Here is a 22,165-nt window from a genome sequence, read left to right on the forward strand (position 1 = left end):
GAGAAACCAAACGACATGTCTTGGACCGCATTCGTGAACACAAAGCAGACCTAAAACACGGTAGGACCAACACCTCGGTCGTGGCAGATCACTGTTATAATTCAGTAGGCTCACATGACATTGACTTCTCCAAGACAGAGGTTCTTTGCAAGCCATCTGGCTACCATGAGAGATTCGTTCATGAGGCTATCCACATATACAAACACAGAGACAATTTCAACCGAGAATATGGATTCTGGCTTAGCAATCATTGGAAGGATTTGATAAATCATTTCGGGTCTTAATTGATTGTTCACGCTTACGGTGGCTTTCAGACCGCATCCATTATTTTTGTCTCCCCCCTCTTTTCCGAACATAGATGGACTCGTCCATCTGAACAAACTGTCAAATCGCTCTCCGTGATGCTAACGTTAAAAAACCGCCACTTTTTTATTGTTTTCTTGCTGTGGTTTTCACACCTGATGATGATTGCTTGTGTTGCAGTCGAAACGTCGTGAGAATTTTTTTGTTTTATATTTTTATTATTTTATTGTTTCCCTTCTAAGTGACTTTACCGAAAGAACCAAGAATATGGGTGTATGGAATTGATGTGGTTGAGGAATTGGTTCAGAGCTTGTCGGCCATTTGGCCAGATGACAAACGTGTCATCTACGTAGCTCTTCCACAGACGCCATCCGGGCATCCACTCTACGCCCGTTCCTGTAGAACGTGGTGATATTTTATTCACTTTATTTTTATTATTTTATTGTAGTTTTTTTCTATCTACGTGACTTTACCGAAAGAACCATAGAATAGTAATGTGATACGGTTACGTAAAGGGCACTGATCCAGAGATATTGATCTCGTTGGCCAATCAAGTGGCCAAACAATGGATATAAAATAATCATGAAAAACAATGGGGTTTACTCTTTGGTTCTTTCGGTAAAGTCACGTAGGTAACAAACAAATAAATAAATAAAATACATAAATGAAAACAACTAAATTAAATCACGACGTTTGGGAGGCAGCACCTGATGAAGGAAGCTTGTGTTGCCTCCGAAACGCCGTGATTTAATTGAGTTTTCATTTTAGTTTTATTTATTTATTTTTACCTACGTGACTTTACCGAAAGAACCAAAGAGTATGGATCCTTGCAGTCACGAAAACTTCAAATCAAGATTACAATCGGGTTACACCTTCCTCTATAGGTCGGCAAAACATGTAATGAATCCCGGATGTCACAGTAATACAAAAGACATGAAGCACAACTGTGACACCCCATCTTAATGGGGTGTCACAGTTAAAGGTTGTTCAGAAAGTATGAATCTCATCGTGCCTTTGCATGGTTAAAGATGGTCTCTCAGGCCCGTGAAACGTTGATTCTCAGGGCGGCTGCGCCTGGTTAAAGCGCGTCAAGAATGAATGCAACAGAATGGGATGTCATGGTTAAATAAAGGACATGAATAAATAATGTCATGGGCTCTGGTTAAATTGAGGACATCAAGAAGACGTGATTTTCAGTGAGGTTATTCCTGGTTCAGAAAGTCTCATGAAGAATTAATGCATCAGAATGGGATTTCGTGGTGGAATAAAGGACACGAAGGACCCTCGTTCAATGAACAAGGTGTGCAAATAATACATCTCAAAGGGGTCACACGGTAAAGCACACACTGTACTTTATAATAGGGTGTCAATGTTAAATTAAGAAATAATAAATATTCATGGGCTCTTAAATATAGGGCGTTAAGATAATAATATTCTCAATGGGCTCTCATCTAGTTAAATAGAGTGCATGAAGGCCGTTTTTGGAGCTAGGTTTAGGCATTAAGGTTTGAAAGGTAAATATTTTGCTATGAAGGTACCACCCTCCCTTTGTAATAATCCAATGATGTGGCTCAATAAACAATGCCATTATGAGTACAATATATGTGCACATTACGAATGGATATTGTTTAGTATATTTTGCGCGAATTTATTTTTTGCTGATTGTTTCGGTATGTAGGTGTCGGTAGGAAGGGCTTTGTATTTAGAGAATAATGATCCTCGTACGGGATGGTGAGAAGGAGGTTCATTTATGCTGTGTTCACAGAGCAAGTTTGATGGACTACATGAAACCATGCTGATAGTGTAGAGAGGTTAGCATCAGTGTTGTGTTGGAGGCAGGCGTAATGTCTGTTACCGCATGGATGACAGAACTCGACTATTTCTGGGGGAAATATATTTTTTTATTTTCATTTAAAGCTTTCGTGACTGCAGGGATTCATATTCTTGGTTCTTGCTGTGGTTTTCACACCTGATGATGATTGCTTGTGTTGCAGTCGAAACGTCGTGAGAATTTTATTGTTTTATATTTTTATTCTTTTATTGTTTCCCCTCTACGTGACTTTACCGAAAGAACCAATAATATATGTTTTATTGTTTAACAGCAACCTCGGTGGCTGCTTTACAAACTAATGGAAGTGTAAATATGACCCCTGTGTTTGGTGGAATATCAATGTGATTATATAAAAGGAGGGTACAAAAATGCACCAATTTACAAAGATGGAATCATCTGGAAGTATATTTATTTTCGTTTACAAGTAAACAATGTGGGGTGGCATCATCATTGTACTGCTTTTATTATCTCTGTCCGCTTAAGGTGTCCGACCCCTGGCTGTGATGGCTCGGGGCACATCAGTGGCAACTATGCATCGCACAGAAGGTCAGTAGCTAACCCACATTTGTCATATTCAGTATTTAATATCTAAAGTGTTACATGTGCCGTCCGTTTCGTGTCGGTGAATGCGTAACTACTTGCCGTCTTTTTTTTTACATAACTGTCAGTCAGTATGTGTAGTAAAATTTTAAGAACTGAAGTTACAGACATGTAGGAATGTGGCAGAGTAAAAATTTCCCACCACTTTCATTACCAACCTGTAGCCTCGATTTGAATAATCCATAAAGTCGTGTTTCTGAAACGGCCCTTCTTTATTCCGAGGGCCCTATTTATGTATTACTTCGCAAACGCTGTTACGCGTGATTTCACAGTCGGCAACGTATACACAGCGTTGAAACAAAGTCCTCAGGCAGACATCAGCTGGCATAGCCATGAAGTCACGTGGCAGCCCCCTCCTCCTGAACCAGGGCCTGGCTGCCCGGTGCACCGCCCTTGTACCTCACAGCCAGAGGCAGCGAGCGCTGTTGTCTCCAGCTCCGCACGTTCGCACAGCGGGCAGCTGTCCCAACGTAGAGCATAGAGGAGCTATGCCTGTATCATAGGGGACCTATGCTATATGCCTATGCTATAGCCATAGGAGACCTATGCTCTGCTATAGACAAATATTATTTTTTACATCCTCTGCTGAGACTGCACATGATCCATAGATGGACATTTTTTTAAATGTTTTTCTTGTCTCAGCATGGGTGTATGGCTGACCGAAACTTGAAGTTTTAATGATGTTGGTAGCCATGAACTCAGCTGACCTCAAGCTATTCAAGTAATCATAACATAGGCGAAGCAGATGTATCCCTTTAGAAGAGGTTATATGAGAGCTGTTGAGCCAGTGCCCACCTATGGATTGTTTACCTGGGTTCATGTCCACTCGTGACCTCTGCATCCTAAATATGTTTACACAAGCAATCCCTTTTAAAACAAAGAGTATTGTGGTGTTTGTAATGCAGTCGGGCGGCACCGCGGTTAGAGCACTTTACTCGCGTTCTTAAGGTTGTGCATTCACATCCTGGTCAGGGGTTGAATCAGGGACTCCGTGGTCTGGAGATGTTATCTCCCTCACCTGGAGTGCAGGAGGTCGTGGGTTCAATACTTTGACCCTAACGATGCCTGTTGTGTAGTTGGAGTCCTCATGTTCTCTCTCTCTCCCTGTGGTGGTCACGTGGATTTTTTCTCCGGATACTCCAGTTTTGTCCCCCTCCACATTTAGAATCAACATCCGGTCATATTACTTGGCTGCTTCTATAAATTCCCACGTGTGATGATGATGATATCAGCCACTTCGATGAGCTATCACGTATGGCCAGGCGGGTTTTACCCAGGAAAATAATATAGTTTGGTTTTAGTTTTTCATCCCTCCGGGGTTATTGAAATTATTAGTAGTTTGTAGGAAGTCAAGAGTGTTCGTCCTGTGAAGGGACAGGCTCCCTGACTATCAAATGTGTATTTATCCCACTGGCTTAGGGTCTCCAATGAATAGAAGCCCCACTCACTGACCAGGGTGACATCGACTTTGAACAGATACAACTGCACCTTGATAAAAAAAATAAACCTCAATTAAGTAAAAAAAGCTCACGTAATTGAAATCTGTGTTTATATCAACTCCCATGATCACATTACAAATTATTAAGCCACGAAGATGGAATTTTATCCCAAAAAAATTACTTGGTATTATTTCGGAAATTAGACTTTTATTAGATGTATCTGAAAACTGCATTTCTTTTTAAATCAAACTTGACATGAAACACGTTAGGAGTGAGGTGTAAAAAGGAGAGACAGGAGAGACAGGACAGAGTCCCTGGGAATTGGAACAGGACAGGGAGACAGAATAGTGTCACAGAAAATAGAAATCTAGTGTCAGAGGTAAGAGCCACGGGGAGATTCATACAGAGCCTCGTTGCCATGAAACTATAATGCCACTCTGTTCTTGTTGGTATTTTTATTTGTTATGTTTCCATTGACATTTTCTCTGAGCCTTTTGTCAGTGATGGGAGGCAGACTCGCCTGAAAACTTTGGCACTTGTCCTCTGTACGCACCGACTGCCGGCAATCGTTCCATTGAATTGGGCAGCTGTATCTCAAGACACTACGTGCCATTGGAGGCAAAGGCTCTCATATAAACATTGTAATACATCATTGAACACTTGTACACTGCCTAGGAACTGTGTTCAATGAAGCATAGTTGAATTAATAATTTCACTGCACCACTGCACGTTTAAAAGTACAGTTCGTCTGCTCTCGAAACACGTACCTTTGATTGTCCTTCCCCCGTACCTCCGATTAGCACGGTTGGCTACATACGGTGCGAAAGAAGTTCAACATACATAGAGTTGATGTGCAGGAGTGAGATGGATGGTAGCAGCACTAGGCCTTGAGGGATGGTGATGGCGTAGGGAGGCCTTCATCCAGCAGTGGATAAACAATGGTTGTTGCTGCTGCTGCTGAAATAAAATATACTGTATATACATTTTTAAATAATTATATAAATTTACTTAAATTGCTCAATTAAACCATTTATCCTCACAGGGTGAAAATATTCCACAACACTTATGGACAAAACATTCATCAAAAAGCTACATTACTCTCAAATACAACCACAAGGGAAGGGTAAGTGATAAAAAACATATTTATGAGCTGAAAAAAGGGAATTGTGGACATAAACAACAAATATATCGAGACAACGATTACTTATATACGGTGGGAATATGCAGGGGGGGGGGGGTGGGGACGTGAGAAAGTAAACAGCCTTCAAGCTCAGAAGGAAGATGACGTTCTTTTTTTTGCCTGAAAGTGGAGGGGGGGGTCAAAGAGGAGGAGGGGGTTAAAGGGGGGTGGGGTCAAAGGGGGGTGGGGTCAAAGGGGGAGGGGTGAAAGGTAGGGGGGTTCAACGGGGGGGAGGGGGGTTAAAGTTGGGGAGGGGTCAAAGGGGTGGGGGGCAAGGGGCAAGTGAGGTGGCATCCACAGTGATGAGAGCCAAGAGGAGGGCGTTCTAAGCAGCACACACAGGGCAGGTGAAGGAGAGACTTCCCGTTGAGCAGCACACATGACGCTTTGCTCATCAGTGATCCCTAGGGTTTTATTGTACGTCCACTGCAGGGCACAGAGTGCACGTTGTTGCTATAATGAAATTGCTAGGATCATTTGCTGGGATGAGTCGGCTAACTCTGTTGTCCTGGCTCTTTGTCTGTTCCTTCTGTTATTGAAGTTGTTGCCGTATGTCCAGAAGAACACTAAGCATCACCACCATCGATCCAGAGTTCACCTTGCTGTCCAGCATCTCTCAACTCATGGAGACAGACATCCTGGATACACGTTTACAGCATCGATATTCTGCATTTTTGCCTTCACTATCTCTCGTCTTTAATCCACTAATGCTTTCATCTTTGAACATCCCAATTTCCTAACTTACAAACTATACATAATCCGCAATGCCACTTGAACGCTTATCACTGCACCAATACACCGGATCACATTCCCTTCTCATGTCACTGTAGCCACCGCCTCTGGCTCTCCGCACCAACACAAAGCCTTCTCTTATTACCTTGATTTCGCCCCAGATGTATCACAGGTGTCAGGAGAAATTTATAAGTGGAAGATAACTTGTTTATAAAGTCAATGTTGTTACAATTACTGATGAATGTTATTGCATTCTTGGTTCTTTCGGTAAAGTCACGTATTATTTTATTATTTCCCTTCTACGTGACTTTACCGAAAGAACCAAGAATATGAATCCCTGCAGTCACGAAAGCTTTAAATCGAAATTTTATGTTATTGTAGATAATGCACGCGGGTTTTGGGGAATAAGAAGTGTTGATTTAGGACATGGTTGTGATGAACAACATTGTTCACTTTGGAGGAGGAGCTAGGAGATCAATGTTGTTGATTAGGAGACGGGAGTATGAGCCAGGATTCACTTCTGTGATACTGCACGGGTGGGAGAGTAGTATCTTCACAAAGCAACTGGAAAAGGACGCTGGGCCTTTGAATGTCGATACACATGGAGGACACTAGGAATATCATGGCCGGATGACACAGGTGACTTGAAAGTTCGGCACATAAATCGGCAATAATGTACTGTGAACGTAATCGTGAGCAGGTTACAGTGGATGGGCAATGTCTGCAGAATGGATGAGAGCAGATGTTTGAGACAGGAAATTGGAGATGTCACATTGAGGTTGGTGACTAAGATGAAGACCAGCTGGTGGGTTATAATAAGAGCTGTTGGATGTCGAGTGAGCAACAGGGGAGGGAATCAATGGAATGGCCCATGATGCCCACTTGACCGTGGCCTTGGCCTCTATGGACTGTGTACTGATGGAGCACTGTTGAGCTCCCACGTTGTAGCTCACCGAGCCACCTCGGCTGTTCACAGAGCAGGCCTGGCAGCACGCTTAGTGATTCCACACGGTGTAGATGCATTCAACACCTTTCCAGCTCACTCTGTATTTTGCAGAACAATTCTGTTCAGTTTGGAGCCGTGCGATGGGGACAAACTGAGACCGCTTGGTTGATGCCGTGACCGTGGGGGGTGGGGGGGGGTTACGCCATCTTGTCGTGATGCTCTCGGGCAGAATCCATTGGTCTCACCCCTGACTTTTGGTAATAGCTTTTGTTCGAAAACAAATTTGGGTTCTGCGTAATTAATTCGCCTGGTGGAATAACACCAAAAATGGACTTGTGAACTGTGCACAGTTTGTTTGACAAACAGTTTTCGGTTCTTGCATCCTATATGGTTATAGAAATATTCCACTCAGCACTGCATTGCCACCTTTCCTCATGCGCACGTTGATGGCCAGTGGGACATGAATCGCATAAACTGGATACCCACCTAAAAATCAACTCCTAGATAATTTTTTTCCAGTTTATTTATTTTGGTATAGCCCTGTGAGCCATTTGGCACTTGAATCGGGTGCAACTTCAACAAACAAAAAACATAAACACGAACAAGAAAAACATCTTAAAGTGACTATGTGACTGTGCAAACAGAAAATTCATGAAAAAAAAGCAGCAAAAGAAGGCATTTGGCCTAATCTTCCACGCTGGCCAGACGTGTTGGAAGAGGTGTGAGTACCCACACATTACCCCACCAAGCGAGACATGCCAATCAATGACTAACTGTTGAAGACCCAACCCATGTAAACTGCTGCTGGCAGGACCGAGATTGGGTGAGTTTCAGGAACTGGACCATTGTTTCAAACGCCTGCACGGGGCGATTGAACCAGACCGGCGACTTCTGGAGTGCAATCCTCAATGTGCCCACCGTTACACCGGTGGGCAGTCGTGGAGGAAAACATCTCCAATTATAATTTTTCAAAAAGAAAAAATCGAAAACAGTCCAAAAAAAAAATCAGCGGACGGATCTTCCGTGGGGAGGTTATTTAGTAACGTGTACGCGCATTCCACGATGCTTCCTTGCAGGTGCCCTGTGCCGGGCTGCGATGGGCAGGGCCATGTGACAGGCAAGTACGTGTCGCACCGCAGTGCCTCCGGATGTCCCATCGCCACCAAGCGCCAGCACGAACGCTTTCTCAGCGGGCCGCAAGTGGTCCCATGGAAGGCCAGCAAGGGAGATGGCGTCTCCTGCCCCACGCCGGGATGCGACGGATCAGGCCATGCCTATGGCAGCTTTCTCACCCACCGCAGGTAAGTTTGGCTTCCCTGTAAGTCACGAGGCTTTGGGAGGAACGTCACCGTGCTTTCTCGGGTGTAATGAGCATGGTACTTTTTTGGCTTGCGCTGATTGTGACAAGTAACTATCCGTGATTGTAGACGTCGCCGAAGTGGCTGGGTTAAGACAATCTTGGCGAGATTTGAAACGACAGAGATTAGTTCACGAAAATAAAAGCAGAATAAAAAAAGGAGCGAGCGCGGGGTTGCCACGTGGACACCGGCCGCGCAGCCCGCCACACGTTCTGCTGGTCGCGACCTGACACTTGTCTTTGAAACATTTTACTTGTAAGTTAAGTACGCTGTAACTAACTTATACACATAATTAGTTACCGACCGCAGAATACCGTATGCTTCCTTGCACAACTTCATTAGTGCAAGATAGTATCGCGGGAAGAGTATTTTTTTAAAAAAATTACCCTTCATTTTGTTTTTATCTTTTTGTACCCTTTTCCGGCATACTCCAAATTCCGGGTCACCCGAGTCTGGCTTTGAGAGCTTTTACCGTACTTGCCACTGTTTCCGAGCAATGCTTTATGAGACAAGCGTGTACCGGTTGTTTGAGTAGACGATATGTTAATACTTATCTTGATATGCATTTGTTGGGTGCAAATTCTGTTGGTCAGGTGTATGAGATAACTTAAGTACTTCAATTAGAGTTGACAGGGTCGAGTGACACGTTTAAAGTGCATTGAAAAACATAATTCTGAATCCTACTTTACCATCCATCTAACTCACCGAAGGTCAAATCGTAATATAGTAAATCAAAAGTGTGATGGAAATTCCCCGTAAGAGACAACAACCATTTTTGGTGGACAGTAAATTTAAACATCGTCTCTTCCAGCCCTACAACTCTGTCTGTGTGTACAGGCATATACCAATAATATGTCTCATTGCTAATTGAGAAATTATTTTTCCTGTCCATCAACTGAATGGGAGGACATGGCCACAAACACAAACGTTTGGAAATGAGGCATCACCCTGGGATTCTCTGCAGTCTGTGTTTCCCCGTAGCGTGGCATCTATAGGGCAGCCTCATGCTGTATCACATCAGCACCCTGACTTGATTACAATCATCATCATCAGAGTTAACCTCCACACACTTCACTTCCCTCGTATGAGACAAGGTGAGCAGAGCTGTGCTTCACGTGACACCGTTGCCAGCCACTGGCACCATGACCTGTGCATTGGGACAACTTTCTCCAATTTAGTTCGTTTTATTTGGGGGTAGCCCCACAATGAATATCTCAATTTAAGGACCTTTGGGGAATCCTTCAACTCACAACGTTAGAGCAGCGTTTGCCTCGTATCTCCTACAGCGATGCAGGGGATACGTAAGGCATCATGAATCTTGGTGATGTTACCCACTTTTATTTTTTATAATGGGGATCTCTGCATGTTTAGGGTTGATGGTGAAGTTCGCAACAGCTACAGCAGACATGGCATGAATGTCATCGTGGTCATGATACGGTGGCTAGGAGATGTTAACTCCTTTGCCTGGTATACAGGAGGTCGTGAGTTCAATCCTGACTCTGACACCTGCTGTATATTTGGAGTTTGCGGTCTCTGTCTCTCCCTGTGGTCGCGTGGAATTTTCTCCGGGTCCTGAGCTATGAAATTGTGGCCAGGTCGCTTCTGAAAAAGACCTATACAGCTCAGTGGGCCTTACCTGGTAAAATAAAAAAAATATATTCGTTTTAATAATATTTCATTTAAAGACACACCATACAAATATGTTTTAAGGTTGGGAAGCACTGATAATGAGAAGAAATGTAGATCTCCTGTCTATTAAAGTCTTGTTACTTTATTGGTATAAGTGTACAGGACTTGCATCTCCTTTTAATATAAATCAACAGCACAGTACCCGGAAGACAACGCTTATTTCAAGCGAAGGGTCATTTGATTTTAGCAGTGTTCCTTCTTGCACAATCTCAGGATTGGATGAGTGCAAAGTAAATCAGACATTGCCATGCTGTGTTGTACAGACTATACAGAACTCATACCTGTCAACCCATACGGTTTAGCCGTATTCTTGTACAGGGAAATTGAGTGAACAAAAATGTTTGCCTATTTGATTTTGTTTCTCCCTTGTGCAGGATGAACGTTGACATTTATAAGGGGCACGGGGTGACCAATAAGGTCTGAATTGGTCTGTAATAAGGGGAGGCACTGATAAGGGGTTGACAGGTATGAGAACTCCATTTTGAAATACATGCATTCAAAGAATAACAAAGTACATTTTGATACGTTCGGTGGACATGGGAAAGTGTGTGGCATTACTCGTGGTGTTTGTCATGGGTGGTGCTCTATGCACGACAGTGTTTTCTTCTCCCTGGTTTCTCATTTCTACAAAGTCAGACTGTACCTCCTCCTCATTGTGTCACCCCGCTGCTGCAGTGTGGCACTGTATTCTAATTTGCACAAATGGTAGTGAGAAGACTTATAATGCCAAACTTGGCAATTGCAGACAACGTTTAGCAGATGTTTTTTTTTGTTCTTCTACATTGAGCGCAATATACTGCAGTTGTTATGTTTTATTAAGTAACAGGAGTGGGGTTTCCCCCCCCCCAAAAAAAAACATATCTTCAAATTCGCAGCATATATTAAACTAGTAACTGGCATTTTTCTTTGGCTTTTTCCTATTGGTTTTCACATCAAACTCCACACGAGGCATATTACTTGGTTCACCAATGGCTATTGTATAGTTTTAATTGCAGAGCCAGAGACAACCAACGTAGAACTCTAGGCTTGACCCTTGACGCTGCCACATATGGGATACCAATCAACCTCCAGGCCATTTTTTGAAGCCCAAATTCGAAAATTATGGTTTCCAGATTGTTCTGGATATCAGCATAGAGTCGACTCTATTTAATGCAAACACAAAGAGGGCATAACAACTGTTAGCTACTGTAAGAGGTTTGGATTCCTGTGTAATAATGCAGTGCTCAGGTCTGCAATGTATTTTAATACAGCACAACAAAATATCAATGCTGACATATCAGAGATAGATGTGCTGTATTCAGCAGAGAGATACGAGATGGATGGGAGATGTATTCAGAAGAGCAATATGAGGGTGGTGTAATCTAAAGATGAGTGTGAGATATACGAGAGATTTAAAACAATATGTGGAAAGAGGAGATATTTGAGAATATACAGCGAACATTTGATTTAGAGCAAGTGCTTACAGCTGGTGAAAAGTTTGAGTGATGCCATGAGCCATATAAATGTATCCCCAGGGAGTAGTTGGGACAGCCCTGGTTCATCCACTCACCGCTGTGATTTGTATAATAAAAAATATATTATTACGACACGCAAAAAGGAGCACCCCTTTTTCTATTAAATTCATCCAATTTAAGGTGGCCACATTTTCATCTCGGAATAATGTTAAAACATCTCAATTGCGCATGACTAAAAGCACTGGAAGGTGCTTAGATTTATGCTTCTCAGAATCACATTCACTTTAACCCCGTTGCATGCCGGTCTCTCCTGTTGCACTGCAAAGCTGGGGGTTACCTAGGGTGGTCTGTGGGTAACGTCTGGTCTACAGAGGCTCTTGGAGTTGCCTGCTGAACACTGACCTGTATGGATAATTTGCTTACTGAGACATAAATAAATACAGATGAGTGAAATGAAAGAGATGAGAGAATTGTAGATTGATGGTACACATTAGCGGTTGCATGCACATGATAAGTTTTTTTAAAAATATATATATAAAGAAACACTGACAAAGAAAATGAACAAGCGTGCAAAAGTGTGAGAAGAAGCATGGAGAGGCGCATGCTTGGGATTTCACTGAGGCAGAAATAAGAGATGAAACACAAATCAGAGACATACATGTTGACTTTTTGAGGAAGGTAAGTGAGCTTGACATGTTGATAGAAGAGATGATGGCTGGTCGACTTAATTACTGTCTTGTAAAAATATGAATGCACTGAATTTAGTGCTATTGGGCGTTTTTTTTGTTGCTCCCGAATAGAAGAGCTTCATTTTAGCCAGAGCTGTGTGCGGGGTGGAGGATTGCGTTCAAATGCTCATGGCAGTCTTCACGGCACTCGTGCCTTGCAGGCTTTGCAGCTTAATTGGCACAAATGTCAGTTGTTCTATCTCTCTAAAGATTTCCGTTGAACATTTTAGGTTGTCAAATACCTATAAAAAAAATAACGTAAAAAAGTAAACACGTGAGGCAAAGTACAAACGTGTACATTTCCAGCAAGAGATTAAAGCATTTAAAATGAATTTAGCGCACAAGTTACCTGCATTGTAAAACTCATAAACTTTTTTGTAAATCAATTTGTCAAGCCTTTTTGAGTTCACCTTCAGAGAGAGGAAAGAAACATGATAACTTTGGTTGACTTTAGTGCTTCGATGGCTTTATACCAAAGCTAGCACCTGAAAATATGAACACATGTTGTGTGTCTGGGTTGGGCTTGGCAGCCTGTCAGGTTGTCCCAGAGCGACTTTCGCCATGAAGAAGGCCAAGCTCTCAGGGGAAGAGATGATGACGATCAAACTGCGAGCCTCAAATGGTGAGTTGACTGCCACGAAGCCCAGTGGCAGGAGGGTGCATGCTGGGTTGGAGAAAATCTCTCTTTGACCGTCCACCACTTCAAAAAGAAAGACCTTAAAAAGTTACGTGCTCAGCCTGGCGTATACACACGAAGACGTATATGGCGTCGCCAAATTTATGGGTTTTTTTTTTTTTAGGTTAACATGAATGTTATTATTCTGTTTGCATGGCTTTAAAGTTGTATTGATAGTTTATGTGCAGCGCCTTGGTTTAATGAGGGTGCCGTTAAATACATATTTAATTGATTGATAAGCAGATGTGTCAGCCTGACGTCACAATGCGTCTACAGCATACGCAGGAGGGTGCATGCTGGGTAGGCCCGAACGTGAAATTTGGTTATAAGAAATGCTTTAAACCCTAAAGATATATTTTGATTTAAAGCTTTCGTGACTGCAGTAATTCATATTCTTAGCCCTTTCGGTAAAGTCACGTTGAAGGGAAATAATAAAATAATAAAAATATATAAAACAATAAAATACACCGTTTAAAAATAAATAAATACAAACCGCCACTTCTTTCAAATGTTTCTTGCCGTTGGTTTTTCACACCTGATGATGACCGTTTGTGTTATGGTCGAAACGTCGTGAGAATTTTATTGTTTTATATATATTTTATTATTTTATTGTTTCCCTTCAACGTGACTTTACCGAAAGAGCTAAGAATACCTAAAGATATACATCATAAACTTTTGTTCACTGTATTTGCATTGATTTCATATTATCAAAATGCATGCTCAGCCAGGTGTCGAGCATCAATTATTCAACTGCCAAGCGTGCATGCCTCATCGACGGCTTGGTAGCGGCAATGGGAGACAGATGTACATTTTTACATCTTTGATGATTAAATCCAAAAGAACAATTATATTTCAAGTAGTTTATTTTTATTGCATAAGTATTAAACGCATGTTTTTAGTTGCTCGTAAAGTAATATATTATTTAATGCATTACTCAACACAGTACTGTAATTAGAAATTAATTACAACTGAATGTTCCTGGTCTGTCACATTTGACCGTTTTAGAATCAAATTCAAATCTGGAGCCCGATTCCTATGCTGGTAAATTTTCCATCCCCTGATTTGATTTTAAACGTTTGTATGATTCTGTATTAATGTCTCGAATATCCACAATAGAATACGTAACCATGGGGATCCAGTACCATCTTGTATCACGACACAGCAATATAAATACATAAACCTCGAGAACCGTGGATTAATTTAGTTAACCTAACTTTTGTGTGACCTGAAAAATAATGCTTAGTACACCTTTTCTTGTTTGTGTGTTAAAATTTATGATGGTTACATGTTGCGTCAACCTCGATTAGGTGATTCTACATGGAAACATTTTATTTGAATTATTACCCCCCTGTATAAGTAGTTACTTGCTTACCGGTTGATATTTTAATTACGTAATAATATGATAACCTTTTTACTGATCCTGGACATAATCCATGGGGTGGGTTAACTTGTAGAAATCAATTTATGTCACCCAGTAACCAATTCTGTGACTGAAAATGGAGTCATTTAATAAGTTGTAAATGTTTAGTACTTAGTCACTCAAAAATATCAGTAAATTTAAAGTAGCCACTTATTATGTGTTGTGGTTCTCTCTTATTGGTTCGGATTTATATTGGTCATCTATAAAATGATTTTAAAACGATATATTCTTACTATACATAAGTGGGATTGTTTAATACATTATATATTTTAGTCATTATTCTTGTGCAGTAATCACGTTAATAATAATGGCGGTGCACAGTTGAGACTCTGTCTGAAGTCAATCGTGACCAATCCAATACAACCTCAATTTGTATTCTGGGTCAATTATATCACTTACAGAATGTATGCAGAGGTCATTTATTCGTTAACTACCTCTATAAAATATTTGTTATTCTCTTTAGCTATCAGACTTTATATAACCTATGTTTACTAAAGTAATCATGGAATCTGTGAGTTAATGCCAAGTAGCCAGATGTTTCTGTATAGATCAATATATGGGCCCTACCTTGAGATCTGATGGTTTTGTGTTCAAAGTGTGGCTGGCGATGCATTTCATTATTTTTAATTGTAAAAAAAAAACCCCACTATTAATAGAATTATAAAATGACTTCAACGTTATTCATTGCAATCATGCATGCGCTTATTTTTTTTATTTTTGGTACATTATGATAATGTTGTACCAGTGCTGCGCAATTGTGCTGCATTGAGCCCATTTAACCGCGCTTCTGGATACATATTCATAGCAGTATAGATACAGTTGTATTCTTAGCGACTTGAGCATCAAGCATAAAAATATCTGTCATCAAAGTCTGTATAGACCTTGTGATGTGGTAAGTAATCATGATTTACCTAACGCATTGGACGGATGCACTTTTCTACAGTTGATTCAAATTGTAATGATTTTAGAGTGAGGCTTTTGATGAAAAAAATGTACTCCTTAAGAACATTTAAATGTGAGCTTTGAGGACGATACAGTTATATGAGGAAGCGTATGATTGCCTGCGTTTCATATGTCGCGCATAGTCTAAAACGATCGTGTAATTTTCTTTTTAAGTTTTATTAAAAAATTGATCCAACTTATAAATAAGTGGAGATATTTTCATCAAACATCAAGTACTCAAAAATTACGTTTTTTTTTAATTTTAAATCCTCAAGTGAATGTGAAATTAAATAATCTTACAATTTTATATAATGTCGGGGTAGACCAAAAATGTTTTATACATTGTCCAGGAAACAAATTAGCATTCAAAATATCAAGAGATTTTAAATCAACCTATAGCATATTTGTAGCACATTTGTCCTACAAATTGTATAATACAGTAAAACCTTGGATTGCGAGTAACTTGGTCTGCGAGTGTTTTGCAAGACGAGCAAAATTTTTAAATAAATATTAATTTGATAAACGAGCGAGGGTCTTGCAATACGAGTAGCACGTATACGCTTTGTACAGCCGAGCATCACGTGATCATAACTGATATACTAAGTGCTTTGATATACGAGTGCTTTGGATTACAAACACGTTTCCGGAACGAATTATGCTCGCAATCCAAGGTTTTACTGTATATTTGAAAGCATTTTCAGTTGGTTATCATATTCCCTTACATGCAAGTTTATTTAGTGTTTAACCAGGTGAAATCTCAAGAGGCCAGGATGAGTATCATTTGCAAGCATGACCTGGGGAATTAGTCTTCCAGTTGTCTCTATCTTTGACCTGCTCTTTCGCTGGTGCAGCCCATTATCCTTGCCCGTTCTGGATGTTGGGGAAAGCTCACTGGGTGCGGCGCTGAGCTCACGGTTGTAAGATAATTAGTTAATATTCAAGGCAAGGTTAGCTCAAGATTCCATCCCTTTAGTGTTGACACCTGTGTGCAACATTGCTCCTCATCATGGGATCGGAAGACATGATGTCAATCTTTCACACAAGACAGGCAGGGAGCCTATGGCAGCCGACGGAGAGAAAACGCTCGAGAGGATGACACTCCCGCGGAGATGGAGCGATCAAGTCAGCTCCTCATGCACAGTAACGAGATGGATTGTGGCATTGCAGGCCCACGAAGGTTGGTGAAGATATGGAGAAGCCTTCATCAAGCAGTGGATAGAGCATGGCTGTTGGTGATGATGTAGGAAGCCTAATGATTTATTACAAGATAACTGATGTTATGCATGGTTTAGTGGTGGGATGAGGTTGCAGATGAGAGGCGTTACCTGTAATTGTTACACCAAGGACTCTTAACCAAAGGTCCACAGACTCCTAACAAGTCACAAGGAGTGTTGGCGTCCACAGAGATGAGCAATAGTGGAACAGAAGGAGAAGACCGGTTACTGTTGTATCAGCAACAGGTCACAAGAGGCACCACAAACAGGAACCTTATGAACTATTAAGGAGTGGCTGCGCTGAACACAAATGCGCCATTTATCTACAGTGCAAATGTGCGCACAGTAAAAAAGCAAGCCATTGCAATTTCATAATCACGGATCTTTGTTAGCCCTCTCATCTTACTTTAATGCTTCCTCTTAACTTAATTCTTGCTGTGACTATTTTCTCACGTGGTTGCCATGCACGAGTCTCTACACAGTACTCACATTGATAGTCAAATGGAGGTTCAAGCAATTAAGACTTCACATTGGGAATTTCTTTAAGGCCAAAATCATATTTATATATTTTTAGTGCATTTTCATTGGTGACTGAACTGATAGAATTAAATATTCTTTTCGTTGGTAAATGTCACAAGTGAGATCCATTAACTAAATAGTGAAGACTCATTATCCAGATATTGGCATTTGCCTCCAGCGTCACCCAGTGGCCACTCCAATTAAGGCCAATATTGAACATTGTCATTTAAAAGGGCCTGAATATAACGTTGAATAAGTAACTGTGAGAATGAGAATAAAAATATCCACAGTTTCCATTGCATATCTCATCTTTGTTTCACACACACACTCTGACTTTCCAACTCGGGGAGAGGCATGCTATTGACAGAAGAGTAGACTAACTTCAGCGTACCCAAAATTCAACATGAAGCTCTGGGTGATTATCGCTGTGCCTTTTGCGGCCACATCCTTGAAAGCTCTGGCTGCTGTCTTTATCTGCTGTTGCTTGCGCTTGTCAGAACAAGCTGGCTGGCAAGTTCAGGAAATTGTTTCCATCGAGAAAATCTGCACTGGTAAATTCTGACTGGAATCTTGCAATTTTTTATTATTATTATTTTTCTGTTCCATGTTGGAATTTTAATCCGAATATCCATGACAAACAAATAATATTTTCCCAAGTGAAATGAGTCTGCGTGCGGAAACATCACTAAAGCAGGGACTGAATGCCCCTCCTGGCACCCTAGTTATGACATAGAGTACGCATCGAGATATACTCATCCGTAGGGGGAGTTGGAATATCCTGCACCATGACATCTACGCCATGCATATCAACTGCTTTTCGTATATAGAGTTGATGTTCTTTGAGGAGTCAGACATCTGTACATAGTGCACAATTAGATCAACGCTATGTGAGGCACGTGTATATCTATGTATGTTGACCTTCTTTCACACCGTACGTAGCCAACCATGCAAATCGGAGGTGCGGGGGAAGGACAACAAACTAAGCACCAAAAGCAATTTTAAAGAAATGAGTTTCCAGCACTGTGGGAGTGATTTTATATTTAATAAACTAAAAGTGATTACATTATGATGCGTGGTTGTAGTTTGTTATATTTCGTGTACAGTATTTGCAAACATCAAGTGCACTTGCCACATTTAAAGCAACTTATCCGTGATTTGACGTCAAATATAAAACATTTTTACATGAAACTCATCTTCATGCAATACCTCCTTATGTTTCCTGCTCTGGTTTCTATGATTATGTGTACGTGTTGCCTGTTTAACGTAGACAAGTTATACGGAATGCGTAATAACACAACACAAATTGGAAATGTCACGGTGTTAAACTGGACAAAGCCGCGACCAGTCTGACTTTATTTGAATGAGAAACCATGAAAAGAGATTCGTGGCGTTTGTTGTCCCCGACTCAATCACTGCATTTCAAAAACGCTTCTGCTTTTTACTTGTTGCAGCTTCCACGAAACGCCACGGTCATGTGCAGCCTCTGTGTCTTGTCAATATTCGACAGTTGCGGTGAATAAGAGTTGCCGTGACCGATGTTCAGATACTCTCAACTTTGTATTGTGCAATGGGAGAGAACAAAACTACGTTGAAGTGACGTCACGGTTGACTTTATTGTCTTCTAGGTGGCTTCCTGTCATTTTGTAATAAATCAAGAAGCTAATATATACCAATATAGAATATAAGTACACTTTTAAATGTGCCTCGGCTCTAGCATACTCAGCAACATGATTGTGCGCGACCGGGAGATGATATTAAGCATTCTAGATGGTATTCATCATCAGCCATGATATATCCACCACTGGACGAAGGCCTTCCCAAGCCATTGCCATCTCTCGTGACCTAGCGATGTAAGAATCCATCTCCCATGACCTCGCGATGTAACAATCCATCTCCCATGACCTCGCAATGTAACAATCCATCTCCCATGACCTCGCGATGTAAGAATCCATCTGTCGTGACCTCGCGATGTAACAATCCATCTGTCATGACCTCGCGATGTAACAATCCATCTCTCGTGACCTCACGATGTAACAATCCATCTGTCGTGACCTAGCGATGTAACAATCCATCTGTCATGACCTCGCGATGTAACAATCCATCTGTCGTGACCTCGCGATGTAACAATCCATCTGTCGTGACCTCGCGATGTAACAATCCATCTGTCGTAACCTCGCAATGTAACAATCCATCTCTCGTGACCTCGCGATGTAACAATCCATTTCTCGTGACCTCGCGATGTAACAATCCATTTCTCGTGACCTCGCGATGTAACAATCCATTTCTCGTGACCTCGCGATGTAACAATCCATCTGTCGTGACCTTGCGATGTAACAATCCATCTGTTATGACCTCGCGATGTAACAATCCATTTCTCGTGACCTCGCGATGTAACAATCCATCTGTCGTGACCTTGCGATGTAACAATCCATCTGTCGTGACCTCGCGATGTAACAATCCATCTGTCGTGACCTTGCAATGTAACAATCCATCTGTCGTGACCTCGCGATGTAACAATCCATCTGTCGTGACCTCGTGATGTAACAATCCATCTGTCGTGACCTCGCGATGTAACAATCCATCTCTCGTGACCTCGCGATGTAACAATCCATCTGTTGTGACCTCGCAATGTAACAATCCATCTGTCGTGACTTCGCGATGTAACAATCCATCTGTCGCGACCTCGCAATGTAAGAATCTGTCTGTCGTGACCTCGCGATGTAACAATCCATTTCTTGTGATCTCGCGATGTAACAATCCATTTTTTGCGACCTCGCGATGTAACAATCCATCTGTCGTGACCTCGTAATGTAACAATCCATCTGTCGTGACCTCGCAATGTAACAATCCATTTCTCGTGACCTCGCAATGTAACAATCCATTTCTCGTGACCAAGCAATGTAACAATCCATTTGTCGTGACCTCGCAATGTAACAATCCATCTCTCGTGACCTCGCAATGCTACAATCCATCTTTTGCGACCTCGCGATGTAACAATCCATCTCGCTTCTGATTGCATTGCCTCATCTCCGTGGTGAATGCCCTCTCAGGAGCATGTTCCCCTCAGGCTGCATCCCATCGCCATCTTCTCTTTATCAGCCAGCCATCATCCCCACGAGTAACACGTCCTGCCCATGCCCACTCTTATTAATAATAGTGGATGTCTCTAATTTTAATTTGTTGTCTAAGCCATTGAGTGTCTCTGTCATTCAGTGTAATTCAAAGTGTGCACCTTTCCATGCGTTTTTTGTTGTTGTTTAATTGTCAGATTGTGCTCGATTTCATGTTTCACTGGTCATGCTTCCGAGCCATTTCATGGCTGTAAATATGCACCGGTCGTTACATTGCTTTACATATTTTTCTGAGTTTTCCTACTGTGTCCTTCCAAGAATCGTTTTATTTAGTTTAGTAATCTTTTGTTTTGGTCATATTTATCTTGACTCCAACTTTTCAGCTTTATTTAAATCAAGTCATTCCTATAGATCATTTAATTGGTTGTTATGATGACTGTCAGTACATCTGAAATGGTGTAAGATGGTGTTAATGCGATAACCTGAGTGCGTATTATTTTACAATGCAATACATGGCATAATCTACCCACCGTTGGAATCCGTGACATTTCAAGTTGTGTGGCTTTTGTTGTTGTTGTCTCTCGCAGGCATAGAGAACGACGAGGAGGTCAAGCACCTTTACGAGGAAATCAAAGATCTGGGAGAATCCAACTCGCATGTGGAAGTGGAGATGATCAAACTACGGACGCAGGTGAGGGGCAAGGCCACGGACCCTGATGGCGTGTGCAATGATTCACACTCATCGCACACAGAGTGCTCGCCCCGAATGAACCACAATGCATTGCTAATCTCGTCAAGGGGCATTAACCGTCATCACGCGAACTCTGGTCATCCTCGCAGTGGCGTTTGGCTAACCATCGAACAAAGGTGGTCACCGCATCGTGCGGGGCTGTCAGATACACTTCTGCGGCCGTCTGGAACGCGCTTCAGATATAAGGAAGTCATTGGAGCTATGCAATTTTAAATCATCTAGATTTTAAAACTAATTCCTTTAGAACTGCTTTTTGTGTTTGGTTTGTTGCCCTTCCCCCGCACCTCTGATTAGCACGGTTGGCTACGTACAGTGTGAAAGAAGTTCAACATACATAGTACTGGGTTAAGAGGAGGCTTCTGGGTGGTTGTTTCATTTGTGAAATGAACGAAGGGGCGACCATCGGCCCGAGTTCTCGCTCAGCCGCATTTCTGATCTTCATGTCCCAGCGTGAACCAATCAGAAGAAGCGTAGAGGTTAAAGGCCGTACAAGCATCAACCATCACCCGTAGAAATCTCAAAATAATAAATATGAGTTTCATATTGCCCCCTCAGGCAAACAATGCATCCTTTAATATCATTTTCTTATTGGAGAATATTCAGTTTCAGGATGTAGGACCATAAAGTTAAACCCTGGCTCACGTTTTCGAGTTGTGAAAAGGTACGACGAGGTATAACATCACAAATGAGGGAATATTGTGCTGAGAGGTGCTTTGATACGCCACACGGCACGTAAGCGCTGAACACGTGCAAATCGTCATCATTTGCACACCTTCTCAGTGCTTTTGTTTGACAAATTAATTTTCAGATCACCAGTCTCGAGGACAATCTGAAATCATCGCAAGAGAAAAACAGTCGGATGGAGGGGCAGAGCGAGACCCTTCTGAGCGAGCTGTCCAGCCTGAGTCAGACTCTGATCAGCAGTCTGTCTGGGGTGCGTCTTCCCAGCATGGTGAGGATAGGAACCGGAACATTGGCCGGAAACATTGCCCAGTTAAATTTACAGCGTAACGATTAATTATGGGTGGGAGGGGGGAGGGGGAGTGTGTGTGTGCAGTAGTTACCCGGAGTCCTGAGTAAGATTCCTGGCATGGCTAACATTAGTGGTGAGTGATATCTGACTGACCAGCGTGGTGAAGTATGGTCAAGAAAGCAATCCCAGAGCTCGACATGGCATGGAGAGGCCATCATCTAGCATTGCAGTGATGAAATGCTGTATATTCTCAAGTAATATATTTGTTTCAATGTTTTTACTGATATTCAGAAAACCTTTATGCTTATTAAAAGGTATTAACTATCCAATGAGTAACAC

At 41.7% G+C, this 22,165-nt stretch overlaps 1 protein-coding gene across 24 annotated transcripts in view; it reads left to right on the forward strand.

The window, feature by feature from the left end:
- The window catches only part of LOC116951355 (myelin transcription factor 1-like), a 291,238-nt gene that overhangs the window by 264,880 nt on the left and 4,193 nt on the right, over nt 1-22,165 (forward strand). For 10 of the 24 annotated variants that reach the window (XM_032969903.2, XM_032969888.2, XM_032969948.2 and 7 more), the window contains 6 exons: nt 2,618-2,680; nt 5,216-5,296; nt 8,108-8,332; nt 12,791-12,882; nt 20,690-20,793; nt 21,662-21,805. In XM_032969903.2, the coding sequence (XP_032825794.1) occupies nt 2,618-2,680; nt 5,216-5,296; nt 8,108-8,332; nt 12,791-12,882; nt 20,690-20,793; nt 21,662-21,805 (709 nt within the window). The other 14 variants (XM_032969965.2, XM_032970001.2, XM_032970011.2 and 11 more) reach the window with 10 other exon arrangements.

The sequence above is a fragment of the Petromyzon marinus genome, chromosome 3 (assembly GCF_048934315.1).
Source record: "Petromyzon marinus isolate PM22_M1 ecotype Great Lakes invasive population chromosome 3, UKy_Petmar_22M1.pri1.0, whole genome shotgun sequence".
Lineage (NCBI taxonomy): Eukaryota > Metazoa > Chordata > Hyperoartia > Petromyzontiformes > Petromyzontidae > Petromyzon > Petromyzon marinus.